Raw genomic sequence first — 15,287 nt, 5'->3', positions numbered from 1 at the left:
CAGTTTAGTTATTTTAGCATGTCACAATGGGGGATCCTGTAATTACATTGTAGCACAAATTGGCAGAACGAGTTATACAATGTATTGAGTTTATTAATGTGGGATTGCGGTGCAGATGCATATACTACATCCCCATAATCAATGATTGGCATCAGCAGGATGCAGGACTTAGGCAGGATTTGTTTCTGTACAGGGCACCTAGTTTTGGATAAAGTTTAGATGCAAGTTTTTCTATTTGTAGGCCATAAGATAGATTGGGGTCTAACAACATACCTAGGTATTTGAAAGAGTGGACTGCGGTCAGTGTGCTATTTGAATTTGTTTTGATGGATAGGTGGGAATTGTGTAATTTAGGTACCGTTCCAAAGATCATTATGACAGTTTTGTCAGTGTTTAGGAAGAGTTTGTTTTTTGCGATCCACTTCTCTGTAAACTGGTCTTGGAGCACAGCCTCAAGCTGCGGTAGATCGGATTTGCTCGCATAGATTACTGTGTCGTCTGCGTACATGTGTACATTTGAGGATTTTCAGACATTAGGCAGATCATTTATAAATAATGTAAATAGTAGGGGGCCAAGAATGGAACATTGGGGAACACCACACGTGACTGGGAGAGGGAGGTAGTCTCTGTCAGAAATGGACACATATCACGAGCAATCCGATACATACGATCGAAACCAGGTTAGCGAACAATCATCAATACCTGAGTTTTTGAGTTTGTGCAGTAGAATGTTGTGTTGTACTGTGTCAAAGGCCTTTGCAAAATCAAGGAAAATAGCTCCAGTTAGGTCTCCTTGTTCCATGCCAGTTTGGATGTCATTGCAAACTTTTAAGAGGGCAGTTGTAGTGGAGTGATTCTGGCGAAAGCCCGAATGATCAGGGGTCAGATAGTTTGATTGTTGGTAATACTCGTTGGTAATACTAGTTGCGTATGGACACATTTTTCTAAGATTTTTGACAATACTGGAAGCAATGATATTGGGCGATAGTTAGAAACCAAAGTAGTGTCACCACTTTTATGGATAGGCACTACTCTCGCAGTTTTCCAAAGTTTGGGTATGTATCCAGACACCAAGGATTCGTTAATTAGGGTTGCAACGGGTTTAGCAATTGCCGGCGCACTGAGCTTCAACAGCATTGCTGGGATTTGTTTAGGTCCAGACTGGTTTTTCATTTTTAGATTATTAAGGTGTTTTTTAATTATACTAATAGGTACAGGTCTAAAAATTAACTTGTCTATATTGGGCCGTTGCAAATTTAGTGGGGCCTGATCCACATTTGTAGTTTCAGGATGTGCGTCATTTATTAGCTTGGCAATCAGGGCCGTGAAGCATCCGACAAAATCATTGTTAAAGGCATTTGCTACATCTAGGGGAAGTTGCAGGGTTTGGTTATCTGTTTTGCAGTGGAGGGTTGGGAGTGAATTGGGGGAGTTTGTAATTTATTTATGACTTTTCAAAAGTTTCTAGGGTTTGATAGGTTATTGTTCAGATTTTAACAGAAATATTGGGCCTTGGCCAATTTTGTTTGTTTTGTGCATATATCTTGTCCATTGTCTATATGCACAGTGATCATTCATAGAGCCAGTACGCTTGAACTTTGACCACAAAGAATCTGGTACATTTGGATGAGGTCAGCTGTGATCCAGTTCATATGTGCTCCTTTTACTCTCACCTTGCGCAGCGGGGCACGCAAATTCCAAATTTGTAGGAGTTCAGACTGAAAGAATTCAACAGCACAGTCTAGATCTGGGATAATGTTTAATCTGTGCCATGGGAGGTTCTTGATGTCATTAAGAAAGGATTCAAGATTACATTTTTTGAAGGACCTGGTGATTTTAACCTTGGGAGAGGATTTAGTAGCCTTTATTTTGCGCACGCAGTACACTAAACAGTGATCACTGAAACTGTTTGGGAGAACACCGACCTCCTGGATTCTATCAGGAGAAGTGGAGAGAATCCAATCAAGCAGGGTATGGTTATGGCTTTTAATGTTTATGCGAGTTGGGGAGGATATTAATTGCATTAGCTGTAAAGTCTGACTTAAACAGTGTGCAAGAACTATTATTTTCAGGATTCAGCCAATCAATATTAAAATCTCCAAAGACCAACAGTTCACTTTTTGGGTTTTGAGCTATGGTTTCACTAAGGAGAATGGCTATGTCAGATAGGGAATGCACTGGGTGGTAGATTCCTGCAACAATGATTGATTTACTGCACAGGATCTCAATTGTGCCAGAAAGGAAATCAAAGGTGGCAGAAGGGCTAAAGTTTTGTAAGGGGGTAAACTTTATGGAATTGTAAACATAAATAACAATGCCTCCTCTTCTCTTTGCTCTGTTATTTCTAAAACATGAATAACCCTGTGTTGCAATGGTATTTTAGTCGTTAACCATGATTCGGAAAGCACAATGATTTTTGGTTTGTAATGGGAACACCAGGCTTGCAGTGCATAGTTTAGGGAGTAAGCTACGGATGTTGAAGTGCACAAAAGCGAGGCCTTTTTTAGTGGGGAGATTAGGACTAGAATTACCTGGGGGACCAGGGTTAGACTCCACATCATTTGCAAGGGCAAGTAACATAAGGAATAGGAATTTGGACATAATTTTTGTTTGGCCATATAGTGAATGGGATACGTTATTATTTTGTGAGGTGGGGGTAGGAGGGCTATTTTTTATAATTCTCCACCAGCACTCAGCAGATAAGTTACAGCAACAGAGCAGGCCATGGTGTATGATAATTTGTTTTCCTGTTTGAGGTGTGTGTTTATGCCGGTAGTGACGTGAACAAAATTGGATTGAGAAAAGGGTTATTAAGAATAACAAGAATAACAGTATGGTTATATTTGGATTCATGTTAGTGGTATGAGGTGTGTAGTTGAAAATGGAACAGAAATCATGAAAAACAAAAATTAAATCAAAGTATATATATTATTGGTGTGTGATATTGCTAATAGACAGCACCAGCCATAGCTGCTTGATCAACCTGTGCAGTCACATGGAAGCAATGCATGCTGACTTGACCGGTGGAACTAAATTTTCCAAACATACTTTAATAACAGAACTTTAATTAAGAACCAAGGCATTTATGGCACATTTGCCATGTTTTCATTCTTACACAATTTCCCCTTTCTGTTTAAATGCACCTATACATGTTATATATCATTTTTAAAGGAAAAACAGGGCTTTCTTTTGATACCCTATATGTATACATAACACAATATTAAATCGGAATAAAATATTAACACGTGGGATACAATTTAAAAAATGAAATATTTTCCTCAGTTTTACATTTGATAATTTTTGCACACCAAGTTCAATAAACTAATTCAAAAAAGATCCCCTAATTAGTCCAGATTGTTAAAGTGGCCAAGGAATTCAATACATTTTTAGAAGTTATAAAACAAATACTGCAAGAAGTGAAATACTGTTTTAAAGCTAAAACTCAAAATGTGTCATCCTGAGATTACAACTTTAATCAAAATCCTTACACAAAAGTACATATTTATAGAAAGAACACCCCACCCTCTAATCCCATCTCTGAATGGATTCCCCCAGCTGATGTACTGACATCAGCAAAGGGATTTCCCAGCTCACACAGTACAGAAGGCATTGTGAGCGCTCTGTACAGTGTGATTGCAGTATGAGAGTGAGAGCTCACTCTCGTACTGCAGCTACAGCAGACAGAGATCGGTGCTGGGCAGCTGGCAGAGCCCAGCACCAATTACTGAGCAGGGTGCAACCAGAGAGACCTCGTCTGGGTCTTTTCAGACCCTTGGGATCTCCTTACCACTGGAAGAGGAGGTGGGGGCAGGAGGGGGACGGTACAGGGCTGTGGGGAACATTGTAATTTTTAAGTTAACCATGGCTGAGCAATATTTCAATGTATTTAAAGGGCTATGCACTTTGAGCACTGCTCATAGCTGTTCTTTCAGTCTGAGGCCAATAACTGTGGACTCAACTGAAAGAGGGCACCTCACATTTTAAGGCAGCCGCCTAGGAGCAGTGACAGAAATACAGGGACTGAGCAAGATTGCTCAGCTGCAGTATGTAAAAGGCTATGTACAGAGTTTACTTTCAGCGCTGCAGATAGCTCACATGTCTGTCTAAGTACAATAAGAGTACACTGTGGAGCCAGCTAAAAGAGGGGATCCGCTTTCCATACCTAGTTTTCCTTGGTACCAGCAGGGATTTAACCCCAGCTGGTACTTTTACTGCCTGACGGTCTATGGCATTATTAGGCATTAAAGTCCTGCACTGCATGACAGCACAGACCGTCAGGTGGTCCCAAAATAGTTACTCTTAACATCATACCAAGTTTGCATTATTGCAATTTGGGAAATCTTAGAGCTGTTATTCAGGGAGCCAGAATGATAAGCACTGGGCAAAGATCCACTCATCTTATACAAACAACTGCTGTGGAATAAGCTGGTAGACAGGGATATGATCAAACGCCTCACATCAGAATGAGGGGCATCTAGTTGGTGAAGCCTCCTCCTCATGAGAGAGAAGTGTTCCTGAAGCTGCAATAAACAAATCTAAGTTGTGCAGTTTCAAGATCTTGGCCCCTTATTTAAGGGAACATGCGCAAAAAAAAATTTAGTAGATAAACTACCAAAGAAAATATGCATGTGTTTCTATGGCGTACATGAAATCTTGGCATGCAATATCTGCCAATCTAGTTTTTCTCTTTTTTCGGAATGTTCCTTTAATGCAAGTCTACATGATATAGGGATGTCATTTTTTATTTTTTAAAGTAAAAGTATAATGCTAGAAATAAAAAATCCCTAGCACTATATTGCCCAGCCCCCACTTGAGCCCCCTCCCCCCTTTATCACTTACCTTATTCCAGCACCGATATCCCGTGATGCTGGGTCAGGAATCCGCCTATGCTTCTCCTCCACCAACATCAGCCAACTGGCGTGCATGCACGGTGAACGCTGCAATCGCATTAGGCCTTCCCCATAGGAAAGCTTTGCATAATTCTTTCCCATGGGGTTTTAGGTGACACTGGATGTCCTCATGCAGAGCGTGAGAGCGTCCAGTATCAGTTAGGCAACTAAACTTTGCCTAATCACCTGGAAGTCCGTATAGTGCCTATCTGGTAGACTGCCACTAGAAGTGGAGTCAACCCTGCAAGGCAATTGGCTAACAATGCTGTGTACACACTAGTCTTAAAAAAATGTAAGAACTGCATCTGGTGTTTTTCATAGTCTGGCTTTCTGGAATATTCCAAGATAATATCACTAAAAATAACGTAGACTTATGGTGACTTGTATAAACAGCTGAAAAAATATTGCTTCTTCATAAGTTTGTTCTATTTAATATGGCATTATTATATTTTTCTGACATTTCACCTTATCACATATGAAAAAAAAATGTTTATTTTAATATAAATGTCATCAAATATTCAGAAGACCACCATCTGTTCACAGCAACAGTATTATATTTACAAGTCTGTTATCAAACAAAAACATAGTTTATTCATCTTTGAAATATATAAAATGTATATGTTACAGTACATACATTCGATAGAATTATTTCTTACATACATAATGTTCTAGTAAGTAGATAAAGATGGCAAAACAGAATGCATTTTGCCACTGTATCAAGAAAATATACAAAACAGAGAAAGATTCTGGGACAAAATTCTAAACGTGGAGCGATCAGTAGTAACACATTATTAGCTCAACATGTACACCATGTACAACTCTGACCAAAAAGTGAAATTTTTGCGAATTATGGCAAAAAAATAAAATTAAAACAAATGTATTTTGTTTCAAATTTTTCAATCATATTTTCTAATTTTCTTCAATATGCAATAGAATCAATATTATTATAGAATGTGTATTGATCTAATTTTCACCATAATAAATTCTTTATTATAATAATGATCAAAAAAGGTTAGTATCTTACCGAGATGACAAAAGCAGCAGGGCCAGCAAAGCTCCAAATTAAGGTGTCGGAAACTGACAGCCAACAGAAATCAGGGTTTCCATAACCTTCAGGGTCTAGGCCTACAGCCAAACCTAAAGAAGGAGTTCAACAGAGCTATATGTTTTCATAAAGTATAAATAATCAAATCTGAGAAGTGTAAAGATCTCTTCTCGGCTGGTGCCCAACAAGGTCAATATTCTAAATTCATCTAGATTTACATTTTTTTTTTTTATTTGCAGGAAAGTAGACAACACAACGAACAACATGCAATATTAGATGTGACTTAGCAGACAAACACTGTCTAGAAGACTCTAAAATAACAAAGAGGAAGAATGGTACGATAAACTGTGCTATGCAAGAAATATTGTTCTTTATAAACTAATTGGCCCATATTCACATATATAAGGAGTGCTTAAGTATTCTTGCATAAGTAAGGGTTTTACAGCTCACCGGTTATGAACGCTGGAACACCCCAGCCTAGTGCATAGTAAAACCGCATTGGACCAGTGTTGACATCGCGAACCTCATTAAGTCTGCGGTAGATGTGCAGAACCTCAAGGAAAACCCAGGAGAAGCAGCAGAGAGAGAGGAAGTGCAGGAGGATAGCAATGATTGTGCAGGCAAACTGAGGGAGGCAGTGCAAAAAAAAAAAAAACAAGAGTCAGATTACAAAGTATGGAATTGTAACATTTGCCTCAGGAACAAAACAATACAAAGCAATATGGTAAGCAATAGGTAATACATTTAAATATGTGGGGGCACCAAACACATGGTAAATAATCTATTATATTGTATCATATCTCTAAAGTTTCACAACATACCTTTTAAACCTTCAACCAGCATCCCAAATTCCCCTTAATTCCCCTTAATTGTGAGTGGTGAATGCCTAGAGGAGAGCAAATAAATAAATCTGTTGTAGATACCTGCATATCTGCCTGGTTGATCCCAAGTAGGAAGCTAAGATGAGAGAAGAGCAGGGCAAGTAGGAGATTACGACGGATACTATGCTGGTTGAATCGGAGCGAGCATGGGATGCACAAGAAGAGCAACGTAAGCAGCAGAAACCCAAGAGTCACACCTATGCATGAGTATGTAATAATGCGCAATGGAAGGACCTCTCCATTCTAAGTTGTAGTAGATTGATGACAAAAAAAGGACAGGGAGAATAAAAATACATAATTAATGAAGGCATCAAAAAAAGTAAAATGCACATTGGCCAACATGTAAAATGGCCTTGTCTGATTTATCTTGTCTTGTTTACCTCTCTTCGAGACATGTCCATTAAGACTGCAAAACTGGTCATATGATGGCACTGGCAGCTAATATGTGTCTCATTCCGAAAAACCAGCTCACAGCCACGGGCTGACCAGCCACCTCCAGGAGTGGGCAGGCTGCAAGGTTGAAAACCAAGGATAGTTGATATCCAGCAGAAAAAAAAATATTTCATTGTGTCACATTATCAGTATTGATTAATCGTGATATAAAAGTATAGATAACATAATAGACAAATTTAAATCTATTTAGAAAAATAAAAACAAAAAAGGTAGAGGATGCTTACTGCAGAGTGTGATTCCAGTGCACGCAGATAGGTTTGGATCGATCCTGGGTATCCCTCAGGCGGAACTGAACTGTAATAGGCTGATGGAGAGCACCTCCATCTCTTTCATGGATGTTAATACTAACCACAGGGGAGTTTATTATGGGACGTTTAGGGACCCTGAAAATAACAGAAAGACATTACTATAAATAAAGGAAATTATAGCTACAAAACACATTGAGGACAGCAAAAAACAAACAAAAAAAAACTTAATAAGTTGCCAAATTCTGACTATTTTTATTGTGGATACCTAAGGCTCCTTTTGTCAGGGTCCCATCTCTCAGGCAACAGTGTCCCAAGGGTATGGTATATAATGACAGTCACCACAGCCTGGGGATCTTTATGCACCCCTTCTTCCTTTAACTCCTTCTCTCTCTTTTCCCTGCTCCGATCTGGTGGTGGCTCTGAGGGTTTCCCAGAGAGTGATACTAATAGGAAAAAGAGGACACATCATTTGCCACATGTTATACTATAAAGTATGCATTGTTTTAATAATTTGACAATATTCAGCCATACAAAACAGGTGACATTTGTGTATGTGTGTATGTGTGTCAGGGTGTTTGTTTTTATGTCAGTGTGTGTGTGTATCATGTTGTGGGCATGTATCAATGTTTGTGTGTGTCAGGGTGCATGTGTATATATGTCGGTGTGAATCTGTGTGTGTGTATGTGTCTGTGTGTGTGTGTGTATCTATATGTGTGTATGTGTCTGTGTTTTTATATGCATCTGTGTGTTAATGTGCATGAATATCTGTGTAAGTATGAATGTATGTATATATGTGGTAGTGTATGTACATCCAAGCAGTCAAACACCAGCACAACATATAAGCATACTCCTGCAATCTAACTCAAATATTACATACACACCCCTGCATTCAAACTATATAAAATATTCAAACACACCCCTTCACTCAAACACAAATACTTCACACAAATGTACATCCGCATTTAAAAGTGAACATTACATTCAGACACAGCCCTGCAATCAAACGCAAACATTACATATAAACAGTATTAAAACACAACAACTATATTCAAACACCAACACCGTACATTACACTATAGCACCAGTAAATGAAGCAGTGCTGTACAGATATGCAACCTAGAAATTTTGACTTGGGGTGCCTTGGAAAACTACTAAAATATTAAGGGTGCCTTGAACCTAAAAAGTTAGGGAACCACTGGGTTAAACAAAATAAAAATAACTAAATTTGTTATGGTGAAAGTCACTAAAGCCATTATCAACTCCACTTATTATAAAAATAGTTGGAGTTTTAACTCCCTTTATTACAACTTCAACATATTTCTCCTCTTGAAAATTGAATCATGCACGAGTAACAATTACAACTCTAGCAACATTCTCAGAGGAAGCCTCTAGATTTTACTTCCAAAATAATGCATTTGCATACTGCTCTTGAAAAGCAAATGTGTTGTCATACCCTTATACTGAAGTGGATAAAGAAAACTTTAAAAATATACATTTTCCATCTGTGGCTATACATTTTTTATTTTCTATGTTACTATTATAATTATTTATAAAAATCCAACATATATGCAGTACTGTACAATAGGTGGACTAATAAGTAGCTGCAAAAAGACATGTTAGATGTTCAGTCACAGAAGGTGCAAAGGGACCAGCTCAACATTCTAAGAGGAGTGAGGTAAAATGACACAAGAAGTAAAGGTAGCATGTATTTAATGTAATGTAAAAGTAGGTTTGTATATATCACAAGCAATGCCAAGGGTAAATTACTGTGACACAAAAGCAACATTTCTGCTCTCACCTGGGAGGTGAGTGCTGATACTTCTGTGACAAATCACCCTCAACACAGTTTGGGTTCCTGTGTCCATTAAAGGTACTGCTACTGAGGAGCCTGGCCAGTCCTGACCCCAATATCTGTAATCAAACTGCTTAACTTACCTAATTCAGTTGAAAGAGGGTCCCTCGACATAGTGGAAAATCATCACTACTAAATGAGAAGTGATGTCTATCTCTATCTACCAGAGCACAAAGCAATCCGGTAGAACATCATCCTGGCGGTCTGATTGACAGCTAAGAAGGTGCAACTTAGCACCTTTATAAAAGTACATATTTCTCTTCAAATTTACACTTTTGTAAAGTGTGTACGACAGGACACTCGGTCAACCCTGTTAACCCCTTAAGGACCAAACTTCTGGAATAAAAGGGAATCATGACATGTCAGACATGTCATGTGTCCTTAAGGGGTTAAAGCAGAAATGCTTTAGGAGTTTGGAATGTTACTTTCATTTTCATTGTATGCTTATATTTGTCAGTTGCAAGCAGTGGCGTACATACCGGGCCAGCCCACCAGGGGGCCTGGCCGCCCTGCAACCCAGGTATGTACCCAATGGGCCAGCCTCTTCTCCTGGGGGGCCCAAGAGCCGGCCACCTCAGGGCCCCCCGAGGCTGGCCCTGGTATCACCCGGCGGGCAGGCAGGCAGGCTGGCGGGCGTGCAAGGGAGCACTGTTCCCTGAGTGCTCCCTCTTCAGCTCCCTCGCGTGCCGCGTACTGATACCGGAGCCGGAAGATGACGTCATCTTCCGGCGCCGGCATCCCTACACGGCGCGGGAGGGAGCTAAAGAGGAAGCACTCAGGGAACAGTGCTCCCTTGCGCGCCCGCCAGCCTGCCCGCCGGGTGAGACCACTGGACCCCAGGGAATCCACTCAGTTCTCCCACAGGTAAGGAGGCTGGGGGCATTTTATTTTTTTTTTTTCAATTTAAATTTTATTGAAATATTGTTTTCTTTAAATATCTTTGTCAAAGTATGCGTGAGGTAAGTAAACATTGTGCCATGCAATAACACATTTGACATTGCATGACTTATAGATATAACGTAGTAAACACTAGGGAAGAAAATGGTTTAGAGCGTAGTATGTCCCAGAGGGCAGTAGTCTGAGGGTCACAGTCTCTTGTGGGTACTCGGTCTGTTAGAGATCCTGCGGATCTTTTTGACGACCCATTCCTTGTTAGATTGTGGGTGCTCCTCTGGGTTCTCACGTGCTGTCGGCTGTGACTCCATGGGTTCTGTTGCTTCCTGGTGTGTAGCTAGTAGCCCAAGGGTTTGGAGAAATGTCTGCGGGTCTTCAGTGGAGGAGTGTGTGTTTCCCCCGGGGTACCACCAATGAGCCCCCCGCGTCCCAGCGTTATTTGATAGCATTTTCTCGTAGCCGTTTGGCTACCTGTGTCGTTTTTTCTTTTCCACAAGGACTTGGAAGGGTAGGTCGCTGTAGATCTCAACTGAGTGCCCCTCAAGCCGCACTGTGCCCATCTCTCTGGAGCGTTTCATTATCACGCTGCGTGTGGTTATGTCTCTGGTAACTGCAATGACATCCCTAGGTGCTGTTTCTGGGGCAGTCGTTGATTTCCGTATTCGGAAGGTAGCTTTTATGTGGGGGGTTTCTGGGTTGTCTGTAATGCCCATGGAGGCTATCAGCTTCTTCACTGTTGGGAGTAGAGCCTCGTCTCCTACCTCCTCTGGCACTCCTCTAAGGCGGATGTTTCGCCGGCGGTGTCTGGATTCCAGGCTGAGCACCGTTTTCTGCAGCTGTTGGACCTGATTTGTGAGTCCTTCTAGCTGGCTTTTGGTGTGGCTGTGTTGCAGGTCTCGGGAAGTCTCCCTCTCCTCTACCTCCTGTACTCTCCTGCGGATGTTGCCAATTTCGGTCTGGGTCTGCTGTATGTCAGCCTTCCAGATCCGCTGCATAGCCGCAAGAAGTCGTTTTATATCTCCTTTTGTTGAGGGAGAAGAGTCATCTTCTGATTCTGAGGCTGATGTTGCTCCGCCCGGGTGCAGCGAGGCAGGGGAATCCCTCTCTGCCTCGGAGTCCTCCAAGATCTCTGGGCTGTATCGAGGCTCGGGCGCCATCTTAGGTTGCGACGGCGGCGTGGGTCTCTCAAAAGATAGCCTGATATCGGGCTGCTTAGATGCCTCCGGCTTCTTATTTTTTCTTCCCATGATTTTCTCTGTGTGGGGGTTCGTGAGTAAATGCTTTTAGTTTTGTTTTTTTCGGCTTGTTTTTGCCTATTATGATGTGGCCTTTGCGGAGCTCCACTGAGATGCGTCCTGTTGGTTTCTTGGTCAGCCACGCCCCCCAATTTTATTTTATTTTTTAAAAACATGTGTGAGTGTGTGTTAGTGTGTGTTAATGTGAGTGTGTTAGTGTGTGTGTGTGTGTGTGTGTGTGTGTGTGTTAGTGAGTCTGTGTTAGTGTGAGTGAGTGTGTGTTAGTATGTGTGTGTGTGTGTGTGTGTTAATGTGTGTGTTAATGTGTGTGTGTGTGTGTGTGTTAGTGTGTATGTGTGTGTGTGTGTTAGTGAGTGTGTGTGTGTTAATGTGAGTGAGTGTGAGTGTGTGTTAGTGAGTGAGTGTGTGTGTGTTAGTGTGTTTGTGTGTTAATGTGTGTGAGTGTTAGTGTGTGAGTTAGTGTGTGTCTTAGTGTGTGCGTGTGTTAGTGTGTGTTAATGTGTGTGAGTGTCTGTGTGTGAGCGTGTGTGTTACTTCCCGATTAGTGTGAGTGTGTATGTTCACCAGATACGGAAAACCTGTCCCTTTTGCCCTGAGGAAAACGCAATCCTAGTCCTGTGTCTAGCATTCACATTTCACCTCTATTAATTTGTAAACTTTCTATAAATTGTAAAACAAAGCTTATGTAGTGACTACTAAGACTTCTATAAACTATTATATATATCGTCCTACTGTTTAAAAAAAAAAAAAAACTTTGTGTGTTAGTGTTAGAGAGTGTGTGTGTTAGTGTGTCAGTGAGTATATTTCTGTGTGTTTGTGTGCGTCTGTTAGTGAGTGTGTGTTTTGTAAGTGAGTGAGTGTGTGTCTGTCTGTCTGTCACTGAGTGTGTGTCTGTCAGTAAATGTGTGCGTCTGTTCATGAGAGTTCGTGTGTGTGTCTTAAGCACTTACCTTTCTCCAGTGCTGGACTCCCTTGGCGCAGGGGATCTCTCCGCCCCGATCCGCCTCTCAGCTCCGAACGCGCATGCGTGGCAAGAGCCACGCGCGCATTCAAACCGCCCATAGGAAAGCATTACTCAATGCTTTTCTATGGACGTTCAGCGTCTTCTCACTGTGATTTTCACAGTGAGAATCGCAGAAGCTCCTCTAGTGGCTGTCAGGGAGAAAGCGAATAGAGGCTGTATTAACCCTCAGTGAAACATAGCAGTTTCTCTGAAACTTCTATGTTTTCAGCTGCAGGGTTAAAACTAGAGAGACCTGGCACCCAGACCACTTAATTGAGCTGATGTGATCTGGGTGTCTGTAGTGGTCCTTTAAATGTATGCGTTTATGCATGCACTGGCATACATACCGCGGTCGCAGGGGTCGCAGCCCTGCGACCAGGTGCCCACCGCCATGTGTTGCGGCCCCAGCCCGCGCGGGGGGGGGGGGGGGGGGGGGGGGGGCAACGGATCAGTTTTCGCACCGGGGCCCCATGGGTATGCCACTGGTTGCAAGATTTCCGTTACATTCTTCATGTATATTTCAGAAGATGCAGTAAGATAACACTAATTTAGTACAGATTTAACCAATTTTTTTTCCAGGAACAGGTTGTTTACTTAAGAAGCTATATAAGAAGATATGCAGTAAACCCTGTATAAGAGAAGTATTTTCACTATATAATGTATAATAATTTTTTTATGTCATACACAAAAAAATAATGTATTTTCTCCTGGAACATCTTACCCTGGGCATCATGCAACATGAAATTTGCTTGTGGAAGGATCACTGCTGTTTCCTGGTCACTTGGCTTCACCCCACGCAATGTCTCATATCGTGGAAGTACTGCACCAGCAAAATTCACCTTGTCCAACCTTGTTACCGAAACAACTTGCACACAGAGAGAGAAAAAAAGCAAAGATTTAAAGCCGAACAGTAGTTAAACAAAACTGCACGAGAAGAAGTTGTCCATCTGTAACTCACCAATGTTAGGTGTAATAATAGTAAAAGGATTGAGGTAGGTTTGCTTCATATTGCGAGCGAGGGTACCCACATAGGTTTCATAATTTCGAAGCAATAACGCAGTGCCACCCTCTGATACTTGAATAATGTCCCATTGTTGTTTAGTTCCCAGATCAAGAAGATGACTGCCTGCTCTTACAACGTTCTGGAAAAGCAAAAAGTCATCAGCTAAACTGTAAGACCTTACTGAAGAAGGATAAAGGAAGCAGGAAAAAAAAACCAGAAGAGATTGGAACCTCAGTATTATAATTTATACACGCGCAATGAGTTCAAGGTTCAATAGGTGAAGGGTATTGCAAAACCTAATTTGGTCTACAGTAATAAATGGATGGATTTGGATTATTGAGGATACTGCCTGCAGGCTTATAAAGTTGTTAATCTTAGCGGTAGAAAAATGTCACAAAATCCAGATCATCTCCCTTTCTCTGTAGTAACATTATGATAAACACTGACAGTCACCTCTGTAAAATGAACATCTTGTGTTGCTGCCAAATTGAAGCCACTCTCCTGGCTCTGTCGTTGTAGAATAGTGCTTAGCAGTTGGTAAGATACCCGCACATCACTGCCAAGGAAAGTTCCTGCTTCCTGGGTGGCATTAAAAAGATTGTGTGCACCCTTCTGTGCAACAGCAGGGCTCAGCAAAGAAATGTTCTTTTTAAGAGTATCTAACTACAAGAAAAATAAAAGAGTAGACAATAAGTAGCAAGTAGAATTACTATGAAAGGTTAAATTACGAAGTTAAAGGTTTTTATGCAATTATAGTGAACATTTTAAAAAGGATTGACATGTCTATGCAACAGAACAACAAATGAAAAAGGTATACAAAGCCAACAAATGAAGGTTGTATTAGCACACAATGTGATGTGCTATACATAGCCGCTACATACCAATGCTTTGAGTGGTAGAAATGGGTGGGATGTACAGTTTGATAAATCTGGAGGTAGCCACCCTCTGTGCTCATCACAATGTCGGACAGCAGTTCCTAGGGATGAAAGAGATAGATGTTTTAGTAATAAGGCAGAAAATAGATCCCTGGGCTGATTTTGGGTTATATTTCTAGCAAAACATACCAACAGAACCTCGGGGACATGAAACAGCAGCTGGTAGTCCAAAGCGTGTCCTCTGCCACCAAATCTCCGCTTCTATAGCTCGAGGGCAACTGTCATAGTTGACTGTAAAAGAAAAGGTCAATTAAACCACCTACACATCTGGGACAACAATGTCTATCTCACCAGCTGATCTTCTTAAATATAATCAGATTCTTATTAGTGATGTCGCGAACATACAATTTTCAGAGCGTATTTCAACAGGAGAGCACCCAGATGGGGGAACCAGGGAGTCTCGCACCTTGTTACCATCCCTTCCTGTAGTCCAGGGGCAGGAATCTGTGTCCGAGCCCCCTATTGACTCTGAGACCGAGGCGCGGTGTCCTGAATTCCAGCAGGCCCAACGGACAGATGCCACGTTGGAGGTATTGAGGGAACGTGCTAGGCAGCCACTCATAGACAGGGATAGGGAGAGAATGTACTGGGATAATGAGAGGTTATACAGAGAAACCATTCCCAGCCAAACCCCTAACCGATCTCACTAAGAAAGCACTCCCACGAGTGATTAAGTGGACACCTGAGTGTGAAGTTGCCTTCAACTCCTTAAAACAGGCCCTTACTGATTCTCCCATACTACAGGCCCCTAATTTCCACAGACGGTTCTTAGTACAGACTTAGTACAGCCTCTAACTATGACCTGGGAGCGGTGCTGAGTCAAGTGGA

At 41.4% G+C, this 15,287-nt stretch overlaps 1 protein-coding gene across 2 annotated transcripts in view; it reads right to left on the bottom strand.

Annotated features, from left to right (window-relative positions):
- Positions 1 to 15,287, bottom strand: part of CELSR2 (cadherin EGF LAG seven-pass G-type receptor 2) — a 139,192-nt gene that overhangs the window by 38,785 nt on the left and 85,120 nt on the right. For both annotated transcript variants that reach the window (XM_063453195.1, XM_063453196.1), the window contains exons 17-27: positions 14,589 to 14,690; positions 14,406 to 14,500; positions 13,978 to 14,187; positions 13,480 to 13,663; positions 13,243 to 13,386; positions 7,782 to 7,959; positions 7,493 to 7,651; positions 7,196 to 7,325; positions 6,858 to 7,058; positions 6,385 to 6,559; positions 5,914 to 6,026 (exon numbers count right to left, since the gene is read on the bottom strand). In XM_063453195.1, coding sequence (XP_063309265.1) covers positions 5,914 to 6,026; positions 6,385 to 6,559; positions 6,858 to 7,058; positions 7,196 to 7,325; positions 7,493 to 7,651; positions 7,782 to 7,959; positions 13,243 to 13,386; positions 13,480 to 13,663; positions 13,978 to 14,187; positions 14,406 to 14,500; positions 14,589 to 14,690 — 1,691 coding nt within the window. The remainder of the gene's footprint in view (positions 1 to 5,913; positions 6,027 to 6,384; positions 6,560 to 6,857; positions 7,059 to 7,195; positions 7,326 to 7,492; positions 7,652 to 7,781; positions 7,960 to 13,242; positions 13,387 to 13,479; positions 13,664 to 13,977; positions 14,188 to 14,405; positions 14,501 to 14,588; positions 14,691 to 15,287) is intronic.

The sequence above is a fragment of the Pelobates fuscus genome, chromosome 1 (assembly GCF_036172605.1).
Source record: "Pelobates fuscus isolate aPelFus1 chromosome 1, aPelFus1.pri, whole genome shotgun sequence".
NCBI classification, from domain to species: Eukaryota; Metazoa; Chordata; class Amphibia; order Anura; family Pelobatidae; genus Pelobates; species Pelobates fuscus.
This window is presented reverse-complemented; position numbering and strand designations above follow the sequence as displayed.